Here is a 26,415-nt window from a genome sequence, read left to right as displayed (position 1 = left end):
TCATCATGATAGGTATTGTTACAACATATTGGGAAAACTAATGAAACTAAAGGCAGATTAGTCGTCAGGAAGCAATTTTCTGCATTCGAAGGTCTTCTAGGAATTGGCTGCAAAGGCGAGTGAGATACTGGAAGGCTGAAGGGTGGCTAACGTTGTAATTTAAGGAGGGCTGCAAAGAAAAACTTGGGGACTATAGATCAGTAAGCCTGATATCAATGGTAGGTAAGTTTCTGGATGGGGTTATGAGGGATAAGATATACATTCATATGGAAAGACTGTTTGATCAGGTCAGTTCGGTCCGAAGATGTTCTCCAGAGATAGAAACATAAAAAACATAGAAACATAGATGCTGCCTGACCTGCTAAGTTACTCCAACACTTTGTGGGGTTTTCTGTAAACCAGCATCTACAGTTCCTTGTTTTTACATCTTTCTCTATTGTCAGCATAGCTTTGTTAATGGAACATTATGGCTCTTGAACTTGGTTGTTTTTTGAAGAAGTAACCATGAAGGTCAATGAGAGCAGAGCAGTGGACATCTATATGCACTCCAACAAGGCCTTTGATAAGGTTCTGCATGGTAGGTTCTTCTGGAAGGGAAGATCATATGGGATCAAGGGAGAGCTAGCTAACTGGGTGCAGAATTGGCTTCATGGAAGAAAGCAAATATGGTATATGGTTATTTTTAGACTGGAGTTCTGTGACTTATAGTGTGCTTTGGGGGTCAGTGCTGGGGTCATTGTTGTTTGTTATCTACAGTGATTTGTATGAAATTTTGCAAGACATGGTTAGTAAGTTTGCAGATTACTCTAAAATTGGTTTATCACAGACAGCGAGGAAGGTTATTAAGAATTACAGCATGATATTGATCAACTGGGTAAGTGGGCTGAAGAATGCCAGATGGAATTAAATTAAGTGCGAGCTGTTCCATTTAGGAAGGCAAACCAGGATATGGCCCAGGGAAAGTGGTGTCACCAGTGGAAAGGCTAACTAAAGTGGCTATTGGCTATCCTTCATCAGTATAGGCATTGAATATAGCAGTTGAGACATTATTTGCATTTGTACAAGACATTAATGGGGCTGCATTTGGAGTATTGTGTTCAGTTTTGGTTAGCCTATTATTAGAGAGATGACATTCAGCTGCAAAGAATGTAGAAAAGATGTATAACGATGTTGTCGGGACTTGAAGGACTGAGTTATAGCGAAAGATTGGGCAAGCTGGGTTTATTCTATAGAGCAGTGTTTCTCAACCTTTTTACCCTTGGAATCCCTACATAAAAAATATTAAATACCTTTATTAAGTGAACAAAAATATTCACTATTTATAACTATTGTTCTCGGAACCCCTAGTGCCCTCTCGCGGAACCCTAGCGTTCTGGGGAACCCCGGTTGAGAAACACTGCTATAGAGCATAGACGACTGAGGGGTGATATGATAGAAGTGTATAAAATCTTGATGGGAATAGATAGGGTGCATGCACTGAGTCTTTTTCCCAGAGCTGGAGAATCAAAAACTATAGGGCATAGGTTTAAGGTGGAAGGAGAAAGATTTAATAGGAATCTGAGGGGAATCATGTTTACACAGAGTGGTGGGTATAAAGAGCTGTCAGAGGAAGTGGTTGATGTGGAAATGGTATAATAACATTTTGAAAGGTAACATTTGGGCAGGTACATGCACAGGAATGGTTTAGAGAAATAGTGGTCGAACAAGGGGAAAGAAAATTGTGTTTATGGGCATCTTGTTCGGCATACATGAGTTGAGCTGAAGGACTTTTTTCTCTGCTGTATGACTCTGATTCTGGGAATGAGTGGGGTCATGGATTTAAGTAGGAAGAATAAAAAGAGAGTCTTATCTGAATGAAGAAGATTGCAAATGAGTGCCATACAAAGGCTGCCAACTCTCACGCATTACGCCAAATTCTCGCGCTCTCACGCTGATCACAGAATTTCTCACGCTGTCGAGAATTTCAAAACTAATATCAACTGCATGGGCCGCGGGTGTTGGAGAGCTGGGGAGGACGGAGGGATGGAGTGGCGGGGGCAGATGCAGGTGGGGAGCCGGGGCTGGTGAGTCGCTCCCTGCAGCTCCAGCCATGGAGCAGCCTCAGTCCCGGACGTTCGTCGGAAGCGATGCGCCGCTGCCATGAGAGTCTCTGCGCCAAATTCTCCCTGGTGACCGGCATGGACTGGTGCATCCTGGAGGACACCCAGTGGCTGCTGGAAGTAGGTACCAAGCACTGGGTAGAATCGGTGGAAGATAGTGGCCTTCAAATGGGGGTGGTTGGAGAAAGCATCCTGCTTGCCTGCTAGATTTTCACTTACTGTAGCAATGTTACAAAATTTTGAGATTTTAAAAATCAAGTCTGCAATTTATCCCATCAGATAAAGCATAAAATGTTTAATTTGACTCCTAATTCACTTTCATATTTTCAGTATTAAAAAAGTTGTGGCCATTTTCATACTCGGAAATAGCATCTTGTTCCCTATTGCTTTTCCATTGACTTAACACAAAAGCTGTGATCGAGGACAGTCAAAAGCCCATCTTTCTTAAAAACCAAGAGAACTGAAAGAAATTTTCAGTTATTATAGATTGAAGAATTCTGAAACAAACATAAAACATCTTACTTGGATGACCTGGAATTAAAGCATGTAATTAGTTAATTACCTAATTGTAGTTAATTACAAAATTGACCGTTGTGACGGAAATAGTCATAAACACCCAGACTGCCTTGAAAATTCAAAAATGTGATATTCTCAAGATCAGAACTTTAATATTATTGTATTATATGCTGTAAGTCCGTAACAGATAGGTAAATAAATTACAATATCTAGCAATAGACCAAGTCTTTATGGAGAAGATCAGTTGCTAGCTGGTACATTGGCATATCATAATCAGTAGCATCATCATACTCCTTAGATTGTAACCAGTAAGCAACTCTGTACCCCTTGTTTTTCCTCAACTTTTCAATTTTGGCATTTTAAACTACAAGTTTTTGCTCTTCAAACTATGCATGACATGCCTTTCTACCCACTACTTTCCCATTAAGAATGTCCTGTAGATTCCATTTCTTAAGAAAAGGATATTTTAAAAAAAAATAGCCTAAGTATCCAAATAACAAACTAATCCCATTCACACAAGAATTCATAATATACCATGATTTTTAAATCTCACTGTCATGAACCTATATGCCAGATGGAAGGAATTTAATGTTTAATTCCCATAAATTAATCTAGAAACATCCACTCAATATAATTAAAATTATTATTTTTTTGCACAATGCATGGGACTAAAACTGATATTTAGTATAAAAATATTGACTATGGATAGACAATACCACAAAAAATAGACGATTTAGATGCTCTTATGACATGATTGTCCAAAAAAAAGAGCATTTAAATCATCTTGCGAGTGGGTTTTTCTGGAACGCGAACGATTTAAACGTTGCATTTGCGGTGAATTTGAACACCATATCGGCAGGAAAGACACTGCCGGTTCGTATGGGGCCCAAATCACATTTTCGCAACGTTAAATTAGATTAAAGCCATCCCAAGAAGCAAGATTATATGTAAAATACACAATTTACCCTTTGTTTTGTCCCGTTCATGCGATCCGTCACGTTGTAGGCATTGAGGGCGTTAGATTATTAAATTGTCTCGCGATTAAACAAAAAAAAAATCGGGAACGGAAGTCGATCGGGCTAGCAGCCCGAGGAAATCCCTCTCCGACAGGCGGTAGGAAACTGGATTTTAATCCCGCCCCCCCCCCCCCCCAAAGGAGCCAAAGTCGCGCACACGGCCAGTGTCAGAACTGCAGCGTCGCTGAAGGTAAGTTTTGTAACATCGCTACACACTGTAACTGCAGGAAGAATGTTCCCGATGTTGGGGAAGTTCAGAAACAGGGGTCACACAGTTTAAGAATAAGGGGTAGGCCATTTAGGACTGAGATGAGGACAAATTTTCTTCACCCAGAAAGTTGTGAATCTGTGAAATTCTCTGCCACAGAAGGCAGTGGAGGCAAATTCACTGGGTGTTTTCAAGAGAGTTACATTTAGCTCTTGGGGCTAGTGAAATCAAGGGATATGGGGTAAAAACAGGAAAGAGATATTGATTTTAGATGAACAGCCATGGTCATATTGAATGGCAGTGCTGGCTCGAAGGGCCGAATGGCCTATTCCTGCATCTATTTTCTATGTTTCTATGCTTGAGTATATCAAAATAAAACTCGACCACTTGATTTTGAAGCATTCATGCATGGTGGAGGTATAATGTAGTCATAGAGTGATGCAGTGTGAAAACAGGCCCTTCGGGGCCTTCATGATTTTAACACATCAAATTTCAAAAAGTCCCTTCCCACACCCTCCCCCCCACTCGGTCGCTCCACTCCCTCGCCAGGTACCCCAAAGGTCAATGATCAGTGATCGCTCAGCGCCCCCACTTTCAAAAACGCTCCTCCGCCCATTGGTTCATGCGGAGAGTGCTGCCGGATGTGAGCGGGGAACTGAGCCCAGTTGTCCGTGATGTCTGGATCCCAATGCTCAGCGCTTCGTGTTTCGGAGTTGGCTAATGTTATTGATTTGTAATTAGCCTGATTTGTAATTAGTTGACAAAACCTTAATTTATTAATCCGGAATATCCAGGGGGATGGGATAAGTGTAATATTAAAATGACATGCAAGTGTCAGGCTGTCTGTTACAACATAGCCCTGATAACCCATTATTTCCTTCAGTTACATTTGGGGAAGGTAGCACTATTGTCATTTGCCACTCAACTATTATGTTTGTTTACCTTACTGACTATTTCTAACCCCCCCCCCCAAATTCCTTTGACAGTTTGAATAGAAATGTCCCCAATCTCGTGGTTTTATTAATTGAACACATAGATGAACATCCTCAAGGAGTATAATCAGATGGAAACTGATTCAGATGCGATGTTTAAGAGCTGGTTCAAAGAAGGGGCATATTTTAAAGGAGTGACAGAAATACTTGCAGGGGAATGTGTGAGGAGGTTATTATTTGTCTTTAGTTTTAGCTAGAACCAGGACATCTGAAGATTCAAAGTTTAATATAGTAATTGCGCTGATACTGACTCCAACCAACCACGTAATGAATATCATCCATTCCGGAGGTTTTATTTTTCTAATGCCATTTAAACTTCACTTGGATTTCAATCACTTCAATGTAAAAGTAAGTGGGAATGGGGAGCATTGGAACAAAAATGTGCCCTCGGTACATATTAACTGTAATATAATAATGTGTGCATGTTGGTAGGTGCAATCAAAACAAAGATCTTTTTATCATTGTTGTGTTATGAATACCACATAAAATATTATGTACTCTCAAGATCACATTAAATAGAATATTATTGCTTAAATATATAGTTATTGGATTTTGCATTTTGGAAAAGTCCCAGCTGAGAGGAAGACAGCAAATTACTGAAAATATTGAGGGTGAAAATGACTTCAGGACAGTTTGTTAGGAAAATGAAGGTAACTGAATACTTATACAGCTGAGTGAGTATAATTTTATGGATGAGAAATTGTGTTCAACCAATTGATGACTTCTTTGACAAAGTAACTAGCATGTTAGATAACAAGGAAGCCAATGGATGTTGCAAATTTTGTTATACAAAATTTGGTCCGTGATGTGCCCCATAAAAGATTACCGCATTAGATAAGCACCTGTGGACATGAACGTAATAGGTTAAGTTCAGGGGCTCAGATATGGGGCCTTACGTGAGGGCCAGATATATTTTCAGTGCAGAGGGGCTAGGAGCAAGGCCAAATGTGCATCCAGAGTCAAGGTCTGGAATAGTACAAGGTGTGCAGTCCAAGCTGGGAAAATGGGAGTGTTCAGCACTGGGAACCTAAGCAGGTAAGCAACTATGATCAGGGTTGAATAGGGGGTGTAAGGTGTAAGGCTGGACTCGGGGTCAGGAATGAGAGAAGGTATGCAACTGGAGTCAGGGTCAGGAGTAGTACCAAGTGTGCAGTGAGACCCAGGTTGGTCAACATGGGCCAAGTGCTTGAGTATAATCTGATTTCCATACATGAATACACTAAGATCATTCATGTGCTGCACCTGTTGATAAGAACCTAGCTCTACTGCGGAATGTAATTAGGAATGTAATTTAGCCTAACCTTATTCATAGCTAATCCAATTTAAAGCATAAATATTGCATTCAAGTGTAAGTTAAAATTCTCGCTACAGTATCCACCAGATTGCACAATTTCAAGCTGAAAAATGCAAAAGCTCTGTACCAATGGGTGGGGGGGGGGGGACTCCCCCTCCCACACCCTCTCTCCCCACGAGGGTGTCTCGACCCAAAACGCCACCTATTCCTTTTCTCTAGAAATGCTGTCTGACCCGCTGAGTTACTCCAGCATTTTGTGTCTATATTCTAGAACAGTACAGCACAGGAACGGGCCCTTCGGCCCACATTGTTTATGCCGAACATGATGCTAAGTTAAACTGAACTCGTCTGCCTGTACATGATCAATAACTCTATTCCCTGCATTCCCAATTGATAGCCACAACATTTCCTTTCTTCATTTAATGTTTTTATCTTCTTCCCTCTGCCGAGCTCTAAAACCTGAAATTTTACGATCTAATTTCATAGGAATAAAGTGGCAAACTGGCCTTGACTGGAGATGTGCATTTTTGCACATCTCACTTACGTTGCTTGTAATCACAGAAATGCTTCTGGATATTTGATATGCTTAATTGTTCTAAAACCAATGATGTATTTAAATTGTGCATTGATATTGTGTTTTAGCCAGTTCTTTTAATATTTTAGTCCACAAAATAGAATTATTCTATAAAATATTTGTATTTGAAAGACTGCTCTACACGTAAGAGTGCACTGTATTAATATAACATGCTTTCTCTCATAAGAGCTTTAATAACCGTCTTACATTTAAATACACAGATGTGTACAATTTTTAATGAATTGCTTGGGAGGAGAATAAATTTTGGGGATTGCAAATCATAGACTGGAAAAGAAAATTCACAGACCCAATTGTGGACTCAAACTGTTGCTTTGTTAGTATTTTAGCAGAGAGACAACCTAAAATGGTCATTATTCTTGGGGAGTTGGTTCCTCACTTTTTAATTTACCTCAGATGGAGGCTCGATGTTATTTTTATTATCAAACACTTAGGCTGTACTTATAAACGTAGATTAATTTGTAACACTTGTACTATATACTTCAGAATTAGTTGATGAGTGACTGTTCTTTTTTTTTGTGGATATTTGTCTCTATATTTGATGTCTGCGGAACACCACTAGTCACAGACAACCAGCCAGAAAAGGCTCTCTTTACTCCCACTGTTTGTCTTCTGCCATTTAGCCAACCTTCCTATCAATGTTAGTATTTCCCTACTAATACCATGGGCTCTATACTTGTTTACCTGCCTTAGATGTGGCACCTTATCAAAAGCCTCCTGAAAATCTTCTAGGTAAACAACATCCACTGACTCTCCTTTGTCTATCCTGCTATTTACCTCCTCAAAGAATTCCAACAGAATCATCAGGCAAGATCCTCTCTTCACAAAACCATGCTGACGGTGGTATATTTAATCATGTGCTTCTACGTACTTAGAAACCTCATCCTGAATAATGGACTCTTAAAATCTTATGAACAACTCAAGTCAGGCTAACTGGCCTAGAGTTTCCCCTCTTTTGCCTTGCTCTCTTCTTGAACAGCAGAGTAACATTTGCAATTTTCCAGTCCTCTGGGACCACTCCTGACTAGTGATCCTTGAAAGATCACTACTAAAGCTTCCACAATCTCTAAAGCTACCTCTTTTAGAATCCTGGGGTGTAGTCTATCTGCTCCAGGTGACATCCACCTTCAGCCCTTTCAACTTTCCAAGCACCACCTTAATAATAATAATAATGGATGGGATTTATATAGCGCCTTTCTAGAATACTCAAGGCGCTTTACATCGCATTATTCATACACTCCTCAGTCACACTCGGTGGTGGCGAGCTACTTCTGTAGCCACAGCTGCCCTGGGGCAGACTGACGGAAGCGTGGCTGCTAATCTGCGTCTACGGCCCCTCTGACCACCACCAATCACTCACACACATTCACACACAGGCAAAGGTGGGTGAAGTGTCTTGCCCAAGGACACAACGACAGTATGCACTCCAAGCGGGATTCGAACCGGCTACCTTCCGGTCGCCAACCGAACACTTAGCCCATTGTGCCATCTGTCGTCCCACCTTAATAATAGCAACTCCGCTAACGTTTACCCTCTGACTCCCTTGAATTTCATACACGTTGCTGGTGTCTTCCATTGTGCAGATCGATGCAAAATACTTTTTCAATATATCTGCCATTTTCCCCTTCACTACTTTCCAGCAGTCCAATGTCCACTCTTTCCATTTTCCAGCAGTCCAATGTCCACTCTTGCCTCTCTTTATATATCTAAAGAAACTTTTACTAACCTCTTTTATATTATTGGCTAGCTTACCTTAATGTTTCATCTTTGCTCCCCTGATTGGCTTTTTAGTTATCTTCAGTTGGGTTTTAAAAGCTTCCTAATTCTCGAGCTTCCCACTAATCTGTGCAACATTATATACCTTCTATTTTAGTTTTATGCTGTATTTGACTTCCTTTATCAGCCACGGTCACCTCATTCTCCCCTTAGAATCTTTCTTCCTCTTTGGGATGAAAAGATCCTCTGACTTCCGAAATACGCCCAGAAACTCCTGCCATTGCTGCACTACCGTCATTCATAGTAGTTACCTTTATTCAACAGTAGTACCGACATATCTGATTTCATCATCTCTCTCTCAAACTGCAGGTTGAATTTCATCATTATGGTCACTACCTCCTAGGGGTTCCTTCACCTTAAGCTCACTAATCAATTCTGGTTCATTACACAACACCAAATCCAGAATTGGGCCATTCTTTGGAAAGTGAACAAAAATGTCACACACGTGACCAGATAGCATCACTAACGTAATGCACTAAAACAATGCATGTAAGAGATTAATCTTATTCATCGCTATTTTCCTATCTACAGAATTATAGTCTGCTAAAGATATGAACATTCTAGTAGCTTTTTATAATTCAGAGTTTATAAAATGAAACTGAGTTACAAAAAAAATGCTTCCGTGCGGTCACACACATGACTAGACACATTTGACCTCTGACCCTAAATAAACATTGTCAGCATAACATAAACATCTACTTGATAAACTTCGAAAAAAAATATGAGTCCTATATTCAGTACCAAACAATATACCTGTAATGCTTTCAGAATTAGAAGAGATGTATTCCACAATTTCCCCATATTTTTGGTCACACACATGACTAAGAATGGGCCAATTGACTTTTCCCTAGTAAGCTCGACTACAAGCTGCTCTAAGAAGCTATCTTGTAAGTACTCTACAAATTCCTTCTCTTGGGATGCAGTCCCTACCTGATTTTCCCAGTCTACCTGCATATTGAGATCCTCCATGACCACTGTAATATTGCCTTTCTTACATGCAGATTGTATTTCCTGATGTAATTTGTACGCTACTTCCTGGCACCTGTTCGGAGGCCTGTATATAACTCCCATCAGGGTCCTTTTAACTTTGCAGTTTCTTGGCTCCACCCACAAATATTTTTTGTCATCCCTTGCTAAGGACTGAAATCACTCCTTACCAGCAGAGCCATCGCACCCCCTCTGTCCACCGACCTGTCTTTTCGATAGGGTGTGTAACCTTAGATATTCAGCTCCCAGCTCTGTTCCCCTTTCAGCCACATCTTCGTGATGCCCACAACGTCATACCTACATATCTCGAACTGCACTACAAGCTCATTCACTTTGTTCCGTATACTGCATGCATGTAAATATAACTCCTTTAATGGTAACCATCCCTCTTCTCAAATTGGTCCCCATTTTGCCTGACCTTAGACCCTTATTCCTCCTTTAACTTTCTGTCCTACTGCGTTTGGTGATTTCAGTACCTTCCCTTTAACTTCATCCACACATTTCCAATTTGTTGACCCCACTATTTAGCTTAAACCGCTGGTCGCAGCCGGGTTCAAATGGAGTCCATCCCATCGGAACAGCTTCCTCCTTCCCCAATACAGAGGCCAATGTCCCACGTATTCAAACCCACTTCTTCCACACCAATATTTGAATCATGCGTTCAACTTTTTAATCTTCTTAACCCTATGCCAATTTGCTTGTAGCTCAGGTAGCAACCCAGAGATTATTAGCTTTTTGGTTCTGCTTTTCAATTTAGTCCCTAGCTGCTCAAATTCCCTCAGTAGAGCTTTTTCCTTGTTCTTCCTACGTCATTGGTACCTACATGAATCACAACGACTGGATCCCTTTCCCCTCCCACTCAGATGTCCCGAACCCAGGCACCAGGCAGGCAACACTGCGAATGGATCAATTGTAATCATGTATTGTCTTACTGCTGACTGGTTGACACACAACAAAAGCTTTTCACTATATCTTAATAAACAAAACTCTCTTCCCTCATCAGTCTGAAGAAAGGTCTCGACCCAAAACATCATCCATTCCTTCTCATCAGTGATGCTGCCTGTCCCGCTGAGTTACTCCAGCATTTTGTGTCTATCTGCATCTGCAGTTCCTTCCTACACTCTCTTCCCCCTTGAATGGCACCCTGATCCACGGTGCCATGGTTAGATTGCTCACCCCCACAATCGTCTGCACATGGATTAAGAATCTCAAACTTGCTTGACACGCTCAAGGGCCAAGGCTCCTCTAACTGCCTCTGCCTGTATCCCCCTGCTTGCCTCACTTGCAGTCACACACTCCTGACCACGGACCAAATTGGAAGTAGTTACTCTTCAGGTGTGACTACTTCCAGAAACGCAGCATCGAGGTCATTCTCCTGTCCCTGATGTGCTGCAGTGTTTGAAGCTCAGATTCCAGGCCATCAACTTTGAGCCTGTTCTTTGATCAACCAACACTTGCTGCAGATGTGGTCATAGGGATGCTAAACTAGCAGAAAATCAATTATTTTCCACTTAAAAAAAATAAATAAAAAAAATCCCAAGATGGCTGCTCTTCCACTCCATGTTCAACTTCTGATGGTAGAAAATAAATCCTCATTGATTTTGTACTTTGCTTTCCACTTATTTGCTGCTCTGCCTCAGCTGCTGGAAAGAGGCACATGACGGTTTTTTGTTTAATTTAGATGGTTTTAATTGTTTTTAGTCTCTTATTTCTTGTTTAATTTTTGATAGTCCTGGTAGATTCTGAGAATTTGAATTTTAAAGACATTTATACTCACTGGTTTAAATGAGAGATTTGAGCTTGGGTAGAGCCCCAGAGTCCACTTAAATGCCTTTATTGTCAGCATGGGACATGGTACACAAGACATTCTGTGTTGCTGTAGACAAGAGGTCTCCAAACAATGGCCCGCGGGCCACATCCGGCCCATCACGAGATCTTAACCGGCCCACAGCAACCTCTTGCGGCGGGCTATTTAGCGTGTTCTGTGGTAGCGTGGGAACTTACACGTCAATTTGCCGTAGGCTATCAACTTGAGGGTTTGTGTGCAGCTGCTGACAGGTTACCGTTAGTTATACGTGACTAATGCCCAGGAGTGTAGTGCTGCCGGAGCTCACCGGAGCGCTGCTCCGGCACCTCTGTTTTAAAAAAAAAAAAGCCAAAATAAACTGGGGAATTTTAACTAGCGGGTGTGTGGTCAGGGTAACCTGGTTAAAAGAGGGGGGGAGGGGAAGACGCATCACTACTGAGGTTCCCTGTAGGAGGGGAGGACCACTAGGACCCAGCAGAGTCAGACCACGTGCTGTCTGCATCATGGAGGTTGTGGATCTGGTGCTGAGCCTGGAACTCTGGTCAGGTGACGGCTCTGGCCTGCTGGTGGCCGGTGGAGAGCCGAGGGTCGGCGGAGTCGCTGGTGGAGGCCCTTGGGGGGGGGGGGGGGGGGCTGGAGTAGAATACGGGTCGGTGGCAGTAGCACCGGTAGCCCCGGGAAGACAGTGAAGGTCAGCGACACTGGTGGGTGGGTGGGTGAGTGGCTACAAGTTTTGTTTTGAATTTCTTCCATTTGTTTTACTTAAGTTCTTTTTTGAGTTAATTAAATTTATAAAACTGACATTTCTTTATTTTGTCCTACGGCACCCAAAAATGTGCCAAATATATAATGTGGCCCTCATGCTGAAAGGTTTGGAGGCCCCTTCTGTAGACCATGCCAAAGTAATGGGATAGGAAGAGACAGCATGTCAAGGGTAGAAAGGATCTGCCTCAAGTGCACTTCGCATTAGGTTACATCATAAAATATCACCACCTTTTGTGATATCAAAGAGAACTTGATGGGATAGATTAAGAATTGGCTGTATTCTTGCTACCTAAAAGTAGTCGACAGTAGTGTATCACCCTTGAGACTTGTATTGTTCTCCAGGGATCAATGTTATACTAGTATTTGCATTTTATTACTGAACTAGTCAGTGTTGTTGGTAATGAGTGATTAGTTTGCAGATAGTACTAAAATTTATGCAAAACAGTGAGACTACAGATTGGTACGGTGCAAAAAGATTTAAATGCATTGATTCAAACCCTAATAAATGTCACTTAACTCGTACAAATGTGGAAAGGATCAAGTTGAAACTAGCAAATTGTATAACTAAAAGTGAATGGCAGAAAATATGATTCAAACTAAAATGTATACAGAATACTGATAACTCAGGATCAGTGCAGTGATGCTGTAGTCAAAGGCGACTTGGTAGTTACTGCAGTGGGGTAATCAAGGCACTAATTATATCAGCTGTTCATATAAATGTATTACTTCAAGTTCTTGGCATTAAATTTCATCGTTCATGTCTCGGCTCATTCCACTGCAAATCCTGGAGTTGTTTCCAGCAGTTTCTCTTTTATAAAATATTATTGATAGAATAAATTGGAATCAGTTTTAAAAGCATTGAAATTGGCCCTCCTCTGTTTGTATTTACTAAACTAAACTTTACAAAGCAATGATCACTCTTCTATATGTTCCCTTGCTGTAATCTACTTTATTCCATCCAAACAGATTCCAGCAATACCTCTTAATTATTAGGCTGGAACTATACTGATTAACAGAGTTCTCATGAACATATTTAGGAACTTAGGAACATATTTCATCCTTTTCTTGTCTCTTTCTACCCAAATCCATAGCATAGAAACAGGCCTGTCAGCCCACTACATTCAGATACTAACCCCACCTAGGTGAGAAAATTGTCCTGTAAATTTCCATTTTATGTTGTGCTAAAACAAATTGTGATCCATCAACACTCTCGGCCATTGTGGGGCATGGTCCCTTTCAGTTTGAAATCATGAAGCAAAAGAAATGGCCTGCGGCTTAGAGGATTTCTTTTCTGTCAACAACTTACAGTTTGGAGCCAAGTGGGATGTCAATGTATTTGTTTACGGCAGCAATGGACAGCAGGTAATTTTTTGTTGTCTGATGAAGAAGAGGTACAATTGGAAAAACTTGCTAGCAACAGCATCACAGGCACATGGACTCAGAGAGCATGAAAACATTAAAATAATAAATATTTGTTATTCGTATTTGCTTTTGCACTTCTGGCCAAGATCGCCAAATCTTGAATGTAACTGCTTGAATTGGATCCCCGTCAGGTCTAAGGGGCAAAAAAAGTAAGGAATCGACTTTTTCTCCATATTAACGAACATGCAGTGATCATTTCTAGCAATTTATGAAGAGAAGTCCGTGTCTCAACAATGGAGATGTTCCCATTTTTGTTAACTGATTCTGACAATGTTAATCATGACAAAGAGATGACATGAAGTAGTCCAGGAATTATTGAGGGTGTCAGCAGAAGTTACATGTCCTCGCCAATCTCATGCACTACTAATCAGGCAACGAGAAAAAAACCCTCAATTTATTGCATTGTATGAAAACAGAAGCAATCATAGATCACTTTGAATCTTATGTAAGTGACCCCCCCCCTCCTCCAGCCTTAAAACCTCTACTCTAGATTTTAGAGATATAGTGCAGAAAAGAGCCCATCAGCCACGAGTACACGCCAACCAGTAATCACCCCATACACTAGCACTATTCTACACACTAGGGGAAATTTACATTTTTACAGAAGCCAATTAACCTACAACCTGTACGTCTTTGGAATATGGGAGGAAACCGGAGCACCCAGCGAAAACCCATGTGGTCACGGGGAGAACATACAAACTCCATACAGACGGTCAAGATCGAACCCGGGTCTCTGGCGCTGCACCACTGTGCGCCCTAGCTGTTTGGGTTATGGAAATATGCCCTTATCTAATTCACAAATCACCACTCAAATGTTTGAGATTAAATTTACCCTCACGGACTTTTTATTGGAGAAAATTTAAATCAACACCATTTATATTTTTGGATTCTCATTTCTTGACACTTGTGCAGATGACACTGATTTACGTGATGGGAAAATTGTGATACAGTTTTAGCATTGCAATACCTCCACCGTACTGTATCCTATAATTGGGTATTTACCTGCTAAAAAGTAAAAGCAGGAGTTGTGAAGTTGTACAGTGTGGAAACAGGCCTTTGGCCAACCTTCTGCATGCTGGCCAGCAAGAACCTACCCTACACCAATTGCATTTTCCAGCTATTGGCTAATAACCACCTATGCCATGGTGTTTTAAGTATTCATTTTTAAATGTATTATACGTTGATTGAGTACCTCTCTTCACCACACCCTTAGACAGTGAATTCTAGATTTCAGCCATCCTCTGGCAGAATATTTTTTTAAATCCCCTATAAATCTCCCACCTCACACATTAAACCCATACCTTTTGCTAGGGGAGAAAGGTTTCTCACCATCCACTCTATCAATGCTCCTCAAAACTTGGATGCCTCAATCAGCCCTTTCTACCTTATCTGATCCAAGGAAAACAAACCTTGCCCAACTAGTTTCTCGTTGCTAAACACAGACAGCTTTTCAATGAATTTCCTCTGTCTGCATAGACAGTACAGTTCCATAATTCTAGTTGCTGTGTGATTGAAATCTCTGCCTCAGAAGGCAGTGGGGGGCGATTCACTGGATGCATTCAAAAGAGAGTTAGATAGAGTAGAGCTCTAAGGCTAGAGAAATCAAGAGATACGGGGAGAAGGCAGGAGAGGGGTACTGATTATGGATGATCAGCCATGATCACATTGAATGGCGGTGCTGGCTCGAAGGGCCGAATGTCCTACTCCTGCACCTATTTTCTGTTTCTATAACATCTACTCATTAAGAGCGTTCAGTTCATTTTCGACAACAGTAAGTAGTTGATGGCACTGGTCACATTAAATTCATTGGGTGCTGTTTGTGGTAGTTAACGCTGTAACAGCAGAGCCAGTTTTTCTTAAACCCCAATGTTTGGAGGGCCACATTCACAATCTAGATCACTTCTGATGGGCATGCAAGTAATACGTGTTACTTTAACCATCTGTAACTGATATTTTAACTTGACATATGAAAAACACATATGTTAGTATATATTTACAATCTTGTTCGTGATAGGGTTGCAAATTATTGCAAAAAAACAGAAGCAAGACAATAATGGTTTGTGATTAAGAATGAATGCCACAATGATTTGTGGTTTTGTATGTTTGATAGCATAATTTGGCAAAAAAAACTATTTTACATTCAAACAACGTAACTGATCTTAAAAATAACCCCTAATTTAAAAGTGCTGTTGCAACGTTTATGAAACAATTAGACAGGTACATGGATAGGACATGTTTAGAGGTGTATGGGCCAAACTCAGGCAGGTGGGACCAGTGTGGATGGGACATTGGTCGGTGCGGACATGTTGAGGTGAGGGCCTGTTTCCACACTGTGGAACTCTTTGATTCTACAGGATTGGTGGGAAGCAACTTGAATTCATGTTTTGACAGGTGGCACTGATCACAAATAAACCACTTTCACCTTTAATAGTTTCTGTATCAAACTACTGAAAATATTACAATTTCAAATTTCTGATATCATTCTCACCCTTTTCTTATCCTGTCAACTTGGGTATTGTTTTCTGCATTTAATCCAATTAGTTTACAATAGGTTGACTGTTGTTACAAAATGAAAAACAAGCCCAAGGCTGTAAAGGGGTTACATTTAACCTTCCAAAGTGCAACACCTCACTTGCTCAGATTAAACACCATCGGTAATTTCTCCGCCCAGTTCTGTAGTTGATCTATGTACATTGACAGCCTTCCGTGCTGTCTGTAACTTTACCAATTTTGGTGTCATCATCAAACTTACAAACCCATCCACATTTACATCCAAGTTGTTTGTGTATATATAGAAAAAAAAGATAGATGAAAGAAATAAAAATTGCAAACAACGGAGGTCCCGGCATAGATCATTGTCTTTCTTATTTTCTTTTCAAAAACATAAAACTAGAGTTTGTACATAGAATGTATAATTACGTTATGACATAGTTGGCACCTAAAATTAGGTCCCACTGTATTGTTTTGTATTGTACTAACTTCTAATAAAATAAACAAAAAAAAAAAAGAATCTTCTAGAAATATCAGGTGCTAATTCTCTATCGTCAAATTGTCTCTTTTTAATCTTCATATTGTGATCTAAATGCCCCGTTGCCACTTCTTTGATAACAAATTCTTGCATTCTGATGTGAGAAAATTGTGTTTTCTACATCCTCTGGTTTGGATGACGAGACAAATTGAAGCTCTGGAAAGGAAATAGGAGGCATGGAACAGGTACAGGCAGCTGGGATCAAGTGCATCTTTGGAGGAGTTTCAGGAACTGAGGAGCATACTTAATGGGCCTGTCCCACTTAGGCGACTACAGGCGACTAGGCTGTCGCCAGGGTGTCGCCTGTATGGCCTCCTCAGTCGCCCAAAGAGTCGTACCTTTTTTCTGGTCGCCGCTGATTTTGAAATGTTCAAAACGATCATAAGCCTGACGTAGGTTATGTCGCCAGGATGGCGTAGGTTGTCGCCAGTGCTGACTTCGGTGAATTCCATTGGCGATTACCTACGTCAACCAGCGACAGGTACCGGCGACTGAATTGTCTTCAGTTGTCGCCGAAAGGGTCGTACCCTGTCGTAGCTTGTCGCGGGTGGACGTAGATTGTCATAGGTGTGGTCGTAGGTGGACGTCCTAATGGGTCGACGGTTGTCGGTACCTTGCCATAGCTTGACGTCAACTAGGTGGTAGGTTGTTGTAGACATTGTCCTAGGGGGGTCCAGTCGCCGGTTTTTCGGAGACCTGCTACGACTATGACAGTCAAGTCAAGTCGCCGAAAATATCGCCTAAGTGGGACAGGCCCAAAAGAAGGAAATCAGGAGGGCAAAAAGGGAGCAGGATTTGGCTCTGGCTGATAATATTAAGGAAGATCCAAGAAATTATATGAACAATAAGGGTAAGAGGGTAAAGAGAGAGAGAGAGAGAGTAGGACCTCTCAGTAACCAAAGTGGCCACCTCTGTATGGAGTTGCAAGAGAAGAGTGAGTATTTGAGTATTTTTCCTCTGTTTTTACTATGGAGAAGGACATGAAGACTGGGGAACTTGGGACAGTTAAAGGATCAGTCTTGGGGACGTCGTATCATGGTCAAGGAGGTGCTGGATATCCTAAAATGTCAAAGGTAGATAAATCTACGCCTGATCAGATATATCCAGGGGCACTGGGAGGCTAGAGAAGAAATTGCAGGAGCCCTGGCTGAGATATATGCACCATCATTAGACATGGGTGAGACAGGAGACAGGAGAGTGACTAATGTTGTGCCTTTATTTAACAAGGGTTTCAAAGAAAAGTCTGGGAACTATAGACCAGTGAGCCTAACATCTGTGGTAGGCATGCTACTGAAGAGGATTCTGAGGAATACGAGATATGCAGGGGTTGATTAGGGATAATCACCATGTTTTTGTATGTGGAAGATCATGTCTTACGAATTTGAGTTTTTTGAAGAAGTAACTTAAAAGGTTGACGAGGGGAAAGCTGCAGACGTTATCTGTATGGACCTCAGCAAGGTGTTTGCTATGGTTCCATATAGTCGGCTGCTCTGGAAAGTTAGATTGCATGGGATCGAGGGAGAGCTAGCCGACTGGATAGAGAATAAGCTACTAGAAAGGAAGCAGAGGATGATGGTGCCGTGTTGTATTTGGATTAGAGGCCTGTGACTAGTGGGGTGCCTCTGGAATCGGCACTGGACCCATTGCTGTTTTTGGTTAATATTAACAATTTCGATGAGAATGTACAAGGTATGATTAATAAGTTTGCAAATGACACAAACGTGGGTCGTATTGTAGATAGCGAAGATCGCTATCAAACTTTACAGCAGGATCGTGATCAGCTGGGCAAATGGGCGGAGGAATGGTTGATGCAGATAAGTGTGAGGTGTTACATTTTGGGAAGTCAAACCAGGGCAGGACTTTCACAGTGAATGGCAGGGCCCTGGAGAGTGTTGTAGAGCAGAGAGATCTAGGAATGCAGGCACATAGATCCATGAAAATGGTATCACGAGCAGATAGATTGGGCAGGAAGTTGGAATGTTATGTTACAGTTGTACAAGATATTGGTGTGGCCACTTGAGTATTGTTTTCAGGTTTGGTCACCACTGCTATAGGAAGGATGTTGTTAAGATAGAAAGAGTGCAGAGAAGATTTCGGAGGATGTTGCCAGGACTTGAGGGGCCTGAGTTATAGTGAGAGACTGGGAGGGCTAGGACTTTCTTCCTTAGAGTGCAAGAGGCTATGGGGTGATCATTTAGAGGGGTATAAGATACTTGAGGCAGGTACTATAACAAAATTTAAAATACATTTGGACAGGTACAAGATAAGGAAGGTTTGAAGGGATATGGGCCAAACACGGGAAGGTGGGACTATCGTAGATGGGGCATCTTCGTCGCTTTGAGCAAGTTGGGCCGAAGGGCCTGTTCCTGTGCTATGTGACTCTGACTTCTCTCCATCCTGTATTTAATATTGAGATTACATTTGCTATCTTCCAATGTATCATAACTGGAATCTACAATTTTAAAGGTAACATCCAATGCATTCACCAAATTCTATCCAGTCTTGTGCATTTATAAGCTTTCAGTCTCACTAAGTCTTCTTGGCTATTATATTAACTTTATTAAATGCAACTCTGATTTCCTGAGTTATATAAAGGTCTAGGTTACTTTATCTATTGGAATCCTTAAAACAATTCCTACTTGCCTTTCTTCTTTATTTTTCCTCTGTATCCTACTGTTTCAGTTTTGATGCTGGTTCAATGGGATCCCATTGTCACATGCTGTCACAAATTATTTCATTTCTGAACTAATAGTTGCACCTTTTCCTTTCGTTGATCTGGATAGACTCCTGCAGTTTTTGTTTAGATTTCTGAAGCTTGATTATAACTACTGAATTATTTTAGCACATTTTTCCTCACTATTGGATTAAGATGATCCTACAAAATAATTTTTCTTCTTTCTTGAATGATAGCTTATTCACTGGTTTGTCGAAATAAAATATGTGATAGACTGAGTGGAGGTGGTTAATTTAACAATAGCATTCTTCTCTAATCTACTAGGTTTTGCTGTGCTATTCAATCGGAGATTTTTAATATGGCAAAAACATTTTAAAGATGTACGATTTAGATTTATTATTAAATTTCTGTGCTTTAGCAGCTGCAGAACCAAAATAAATAAGTTTGCTGAATTTGGCAACATAATCTTTAGTGCACAATTAGGTTTAATTTGATAACCATGGCTGATTTTTGTAGATGTCAAACGTTGGAGAAAGAGTTGGGGAAGATGCCAGTGTACACCTCCATCCCATACCAGGAATGTCTCAAGTACTTCCGGTTCTTCCTCAAAGAGAGACCCAATGAATTTAAGTCTATTAACACTCTTGTTCGCCTGGCGGAACTTGTCCTCACCATCAACAACTTCTCTCTTTATTCCTCTCACTTTCTGCTAGATAAAGGTGTAGCCATGGGCCCCAGCTATGCTTGCCATTTTGTCAGTTACGATGAATAGTCCTTGTTTCAGGTGTACACTGGTATCATCCCCCAACTCACTCGCGCTACATCGGCAACTTCATCGGGATTGTCTCCTGCATCCCTGAAGAACTCGTTAATTTCATAAACTTCACCACTAACTTCAACCCTGTCCTCAAATTCATCTGGATGATCTCTTGACACCTCTCTCTCTATTCTTGGTCTCTCTGTCTCTATCACAGGGGACAGACTATTGACTGGCGTCTACTACAAACCAACTGACTACCACATTTATCTGGACCACACTTCCTCCCACCCTGACTTTTGCAAAGTTCATAAGTGATAGGAGCAGAATTAGGCCATTTTACCCATCAAATCTACTCAGCCATCCAATATCTTTCCCTCATAACCCCATTCTCCAGCCTTCTCCCCATTACCCCTGCTACCCGTACTAATCAAGAATCTATCTCTGCTTTAAAAATATCCATTGACTTGGCCTCCACAGCCTTCTCTGGCAATGAATTCCACAGATTCACCACCCTCTGCTAAATAAATTCCTCCTCGTCTTCCTAAAGGAACATCCGTTAATTCTGAGGCAATGACCTCTGGTCCTAGACTCTTTATTTCTAACTCTAATTGACGCTCACTCTCAATTTATCCGTCTCCACTGCATTTGCTCTCAAGATGAGGCTCTCCATTTTAGGACATCCGAGATGTCCTCTTTCTTTTTCACCCAGATAGTTGTGAATCGGTGGAATTCTCTGCCTCAGAAGGCAGTGGAGGCCAATTCACTGGATGTTTTCAAGAGAGGGTTATATTTAGTTCTTCGAGCTAATGGAATCAAGGGATACGGGGGAAAAGCAGGAACGGGGTACTGATTTTGGATGATCAGCCATGATCATATTGAATGGCGATGCTGGCTCGAAGGGCCAAATGGCCTATTCCTGCACCTATTTTCTATGTTTAGTAAATGTGATTTTTCCCCACTGTCTTAGATGGATCCTTCACCTCAATCTCCACGATGTCCCATAGTACTGCTTTAGCTCTCCCTCCCCTCAGATGGAACAAGGATTGAGTTCCCCTGGTCCTTAACCTGCACCCCCACCACCCTCCGTTTCCAACATATAATTTTCCGACATTTCCACCACCTTCAACGTGATCCCACCGTCCATCACATCTTTCTCCGCCCTTTTCTGCCTTCCGCAAAGTCTGCTCCCTCCACAACTCCTTGGTTCATTCATCCGTTCCAACCCAAACCACCCCTTCCCCAGGTACTTTCGCCTGCAACCGAAGGTGATGCAACACCTGTCTTTATACCACCTCCCTCGCCTCCATCCAGGTATGCCAGCTGTCCTTATAGATGAGAGAGGCTCACATACACCTCTGCTAACCTTATCCACTGTATCCAGTGTTCCCGATCTGACCTCCTGTACATTAGCGAAACCAAGCATTGACTTGGCAATCATTGCATCGAACACTTGTGCTCGGTCTGGCAAGGCCTACTGGATCTCCCGGTTGCTAGCCCTTTTAACTCATCTTCCCATTCCCATATTGACCTTTTTGTCATGGGCCGCCTCATTGCCAGAGTTAGGCCAAACACAAATTGGAGGAACCGCACCTCATATTCTGCTTGGGTAGCTTACAACCTCAATGGTATGAACATTGAATTATCTAATTTTACGTAACCTCTAACACTCCTTCCCCTGTGTCCCACCTGGACACACTTATTTCACCCCTTCCCCTCTTCCTACATTGCTTACTCTGGCTTCACAATTTGGAAATCTTCAATCTTTCTTGGTTCTTGGTTTGTGGTCCTCCAAAATATTCCAAATGGAATTTAAACTGGAGGTGGTGGAGGGAGGACTTAAGCCAGAAAGGGTTATTGGGAAGAAAGAGCTACTTTAAATTTAGTTGCATCTGGTTGGGTAACTATAGTAGGGTGGAGATTATTCCATGTTTTAATTGTGCGGGGTAAGAACGAATTGCTGTATACATCTGTCTTTGTAGCTGGAATCACAAATTGGATCGAATGCCCTCGTCTGCTCCTAATTGGTTTGGGTTTGGTGTAGGTCTTGTAATCTATGTCGAGCTGACCATTTAACATTTTGTAAAAACAGGTCAAACGGTGAGCTTCACGTCTGTCTTGGAGAGGGTTCCACCCCAGAGAAATCAGAAGTTTGGTAACACTCGCTTCTCTCTCATAGGTGTTAGTAACAAATCGAGCTGCCTGTCTTTGGACACGTTCGATGGAAGAATTTTTTTTATTTGTGTATGGGTCCCATGCTGTAACTGCATAGTCCAAATGAGGTCTAACGAGGGTGAAGCTTCTCCTTGACAGGTTGAACAATGATGAAAGTTTCGCCTCCGAAAATTTAGGACACCTGTCGCTTTCACCGTTGCATGATGAGTCTGACCATTCCAACGCAGATCATTCTGTCTCACAATTTCTGCTTTAATCTCTGGCCTTTGTTCCAACCATTTGCCAATCAACACCCCACCCCTTTGCCTGTGTCCACCTATTACTTTCCATGCTTCGCCCTGCCTCTCCTCTCTCCCAGCTGTCCAACACCACCCCCCCCCCCCGCCTCCTTCCTCAATCAGTCTGAAGAGAGCACCAGATCCGAAACGTCATCACGTTCTCCAGAGATGCTGCCTGACCCACTGAGTTACTCCAGCACTTTGCATCCTTTTGTAAAAAAAATGGCACCTGCAGTTCCTTGTTTCTATATTCTTTTTTTCTTCTTTATTCACAGATACGAACACAGGATGCAGACCATTGTATCCAACAAATGGATGAGCTGGTACTCACCCACGATGTTGAAGAGAAAACTGAACCTAAACTGTGGAAAAGAATGGAACAGGCACAGTCCAGTATTACAGAACTGAAACACACCTTTCCATTAGGTAAGAGTTCCAAAACTTGTGGTTAGCATCAAACTGTTTAACTTTATGAAAATGTGGCAGAAATTTATCTTGTTTTAATACAGGTAGTTCTTCTGTAAGGTGATGGTTATGTTCTTAAGAAGGCTAGCGTTAGAATAAATTGTATTATAAAATCATTTGTCTCAACGGGGAAGATGGTTCTTAGGGGCTAGAAAGTTTCCGACTCAATAACAGTGTTTTTTTTCCCCACAGGATTTTCAAAAGTCTTTATCATAGCAATAATTTTATTTTTGTCATGTTTTATTTTGTTTGTTTTATTTTCGGATTGTATGCAACTTTGTTTAACAGAATACATATCATGACGTTTAAAAAATATTTAGAAAGATACATAGATAGTATAGGTTTAAAGGGATATGGGCCAATTGCGGGCAGGTGGCACTAGTGTAGAAGGGGCATGTTGGTCGGCATGGGAAAGTTAGGCCGAAGGGTCTATTTCCATACTGTATAACTCTATGACCATTAGTAGTAGTGATTGCTTGTTGGCCATCTGTGGTGAAAATGAAAGGTTGTTCTTAAAAGGCAATGGTGTCTGATTACTGCAGGGAAGCTACATGTAGCAATGTTACAAAATTTTGAGATTTTAAAAATCAAGTCTGTAATTTATCCCATCAGATAAAGCATAAAAATAAGTTTAAGTTGACACCTAATTCACTTTCATATCTCAAGTATTTAAAAAGTTATGGCCATTTTCATACTCGGAAATGAGCATCTTGTTCCCTATTGATTTTCTATGGACATAACAAAAAAGTTGTGATCGTGAACAGTCAAAAGCCCATAACTTTCTTAAAAATTAAGAGAACTGAATGAAATTTTCAGTTATCATAGATTGAAGCATTCTGAAACAAATATAAAATAATCTTACTTGGATGACCTGAAATTAAAGCATATAATTAGTTAGTTACCTAATTGTAGCTAATTTCAGACTTCAATTACTAGATCTAAACATCTATCCATTTCTTAATAAATGATTAACATTTTTAAATAGCCTAAATGTCCAAATAATATTCACAAATAATTCACAATAAAACATGATTTTTAAATCTCATTTACATTAATTTATAGGCCAAATGTAAGGAATTCAGTGTTTAATTGCTGTAAATAAATGCCCATTTAAATCGCTGGTCTCTGTGGAACGCGCTGGTTTAGAACGTTCACATTGCGGTAGATTTGTGCCCCAAATGCCCAGAAAAATACTGCGCGATATAATGGGCCCAAAATGAGCTACTCGCAATATTAAACTTTGTATAAAGGGATCTTTAGAAGCCCTTTTTAATGTAAAAATATACAACCTACCTTCTGTGGTTTGCTTTATGAGACCCTGCGGTTGCTGGCGGTCGCGGGTTTAGAGATTGATTTTTAAACTACTATAACTATTATTCAAGGCCTTTAAACCTAATAATAGCTTTTGCGACGGGGTCTTCCAGCGATTTTTCGTTAATAATTAACTAGGCTGAACATCTTCGATTTGAACAGCCTAGAGAAAATCGTGTTTTAAACCCGCCCCCTCTAAACGGCGCCAAAATCGCGCACACCCGCAGCGGCAGATTTTCAAAGACGCTTCAGGTAGGCTTTGCAACATACCTACTACATGGAATCATTTTCTCTCCCTTAGATTTTTTCATTTCCTGCTTGTCAATTTTCAAAGTAACTTTTAAGCAGCTCTCTAGTTCCCAACTGAAATCGCATTATAACCTATCTGACCCATGTAAAACAAATAGTGTTCTCTAATTAGTCCATTGCCTAATATCCAAATCCTGTTCATGGAAGCACGTTATAACAGAATTTCCTATACATAATTCTAGCATTGTCCATGTGACCACTTTCTGAACTTACAATCTATGCAACAAGAAGATTAGAAATAAGTTTGATTTGCTTGCTCCATTCGAGCCAAGTTGTTTGTTGAGAGAAATCGTTAATCAGAATAAAATTGATTATATCAGGAATTGTGATAACAAAATGGTTACCAAATTAATAAATAACATTGGAGTGTAGAATCTTGCACGTCATAAGAAACCTGCTGTGCTGGAATTTAGTGTGAGAAATTATCTAACTAGGTGAAGATATCTTCATCATTGTGAAGAATCTGAAACTCTGCTCCAGCAAGTTTAAAAGTAGTGTGAGAATGTTTAAAGGTGGCACGGTATTGATTTAGTATTGTTACATGTACAAAGGTACAGTGAAATCCTTTATTTTGCATGCTTTCTTGTCAAATTATGCTGTACATGAGTATAATCAAGTAATATGCAAGTACAACAGGTAATGCAAAGAGAAAAGTACTAGAGTGCAAAATATCATACTACAGCAATTTTGCATTACAGTTACAGAGAAAGTGCAGATATTTTTAAAAGTGCAAGGGCCACAATTAAGTAGATTGGGGGATCGGGGCTACAACATTAGCTTATGGAATTGGGACCCTGGTGAATTTACAAAGAGAATGGAGCTGACCTTTGTTTGAAGGGAGGGTAAAAAACATAATAAGGTGAGCCAGATGCCAAACCACTACGATTTTCGAACAATGGGAGAAAGGATTGTCAGAGCTTTACGATATTCTGCTTCAGAAATTGGATTGGGGTTTTCAGTGCCATGTAACTGTGTCGCTTCAGTGTTTCAACCATGAATTGCAATTGTAATATTATAGCACAATTTGGCTACTGCCAAATGAATCAGTTTATGCATGCCCAAAGTTTGCAGATAGGGTGCAATGTTTCAGGGCAGCTAATTCTGGCATCACACAACATTCTCACTGGAACTATGTCGGAGAAGCAGGAGGAATTCCATGCTCCCTACTCATTCGCTCCCCATCTGGCCCATTTAAAGGGATACAATGCTTACAGATTGTTACAACTGAATTTTAGGTGACTTTTTTTAAGCGCAATTGAGGACTGGTATGGCTTTTTAATAAATGCTGTCAAGAAGCTACTTTTTATTATTTTGATATTTTTAAGATTTGTTGGGATCCCACTGAACAGGCATCTGAACAGAAACAGACGGATAAAGAGGAAAAGCAAGGCCCTGAGTGGCATTTGAAGGAGATGGGGAAGAAGAGATCTGGTCAGGAGATCTTATTCCTTAAGAGTGGAACCATGTTGTAATCCTCACTTTTCCCAAGAGCTGCACATCTAGAGTCTAAATTTGTGAGAGTAATTTATAATCTGTTGCAAAATAGACGTCCAGGAAATGAACACAACTGGAGTGCTCAACCTACAGAAGTGAAGACTGTAATTCTCCTAGTCCCTAGGTCATTTCAGATTTTGGTAGCAGTTGAACCAGTTTAAAACTTGTCTAGGAAGGAACTGCAGATGCTGGTTTAAACCGAAGATAGACACAAAATGCTGGAGCAACTCAACGAGACAGGCAGCATCTCTGGAGAGACTTGCCTATATTTATGATGTTATGAAGACATTGCAGGATTTCCCCAACTAGAGGATTTGCCCCCATTTCAGATTTTGCACCGTTTTATAGGGTAGATTACACACGTGTGATGTTATAATCCTGTCTCCCATTGTTTAAAAAATTGCAGTGGTTTGGCATATTGGCAGAATGTGTAAACCCTGACCAGTTTTG

General features: G+C 40.9%; 1 protein-coding gene across 1 annotated transcript in view; it reads left to right on the top strand.

Moving 5' to 3' along the window:
* LOC116978386 (histone-lysine N-methyltransferase NSD2-like) overlaps positions 1 to 26,415 on the top strand; it is a 115,334-nt gene that overhangs the window by 39,029 nt on the left and 49,890 nt on the right. Inside the window, exon 7 of the mRNA XM_033029504.1 lies at positions 22,662 to 22,812. Within this exon, the coding sequence (XP_032885395.1) occupies positions 22,662 to 22,812 (151 nt within the window). The remainder of the gene's footprint in view (positions 1 to 22,661; positions 22,813 to 26,415) is intronic.

Source organism: Amblyraja radiata, chromosome 11 (assembly GCF_010909765.2).
Source record: "Amblyraja radiata isolate CabotCenter1 chromosome 11, sAmbRad1.1.pri, whole genome shotgun sequence".
Classification (NCBI taxonomy): domain Eukaryota; kingdom Metazoa; phylum Chordata; class Chondrichthyes; order Rajiformes; family Rajidae; genus Amblyraja; species Amblyraja radiata.
The sequence above is the reverse complement of the archived record's forward strand: the minus strand, read 5'-3'. Positions and strand labels throughout refer to the sequence as shown.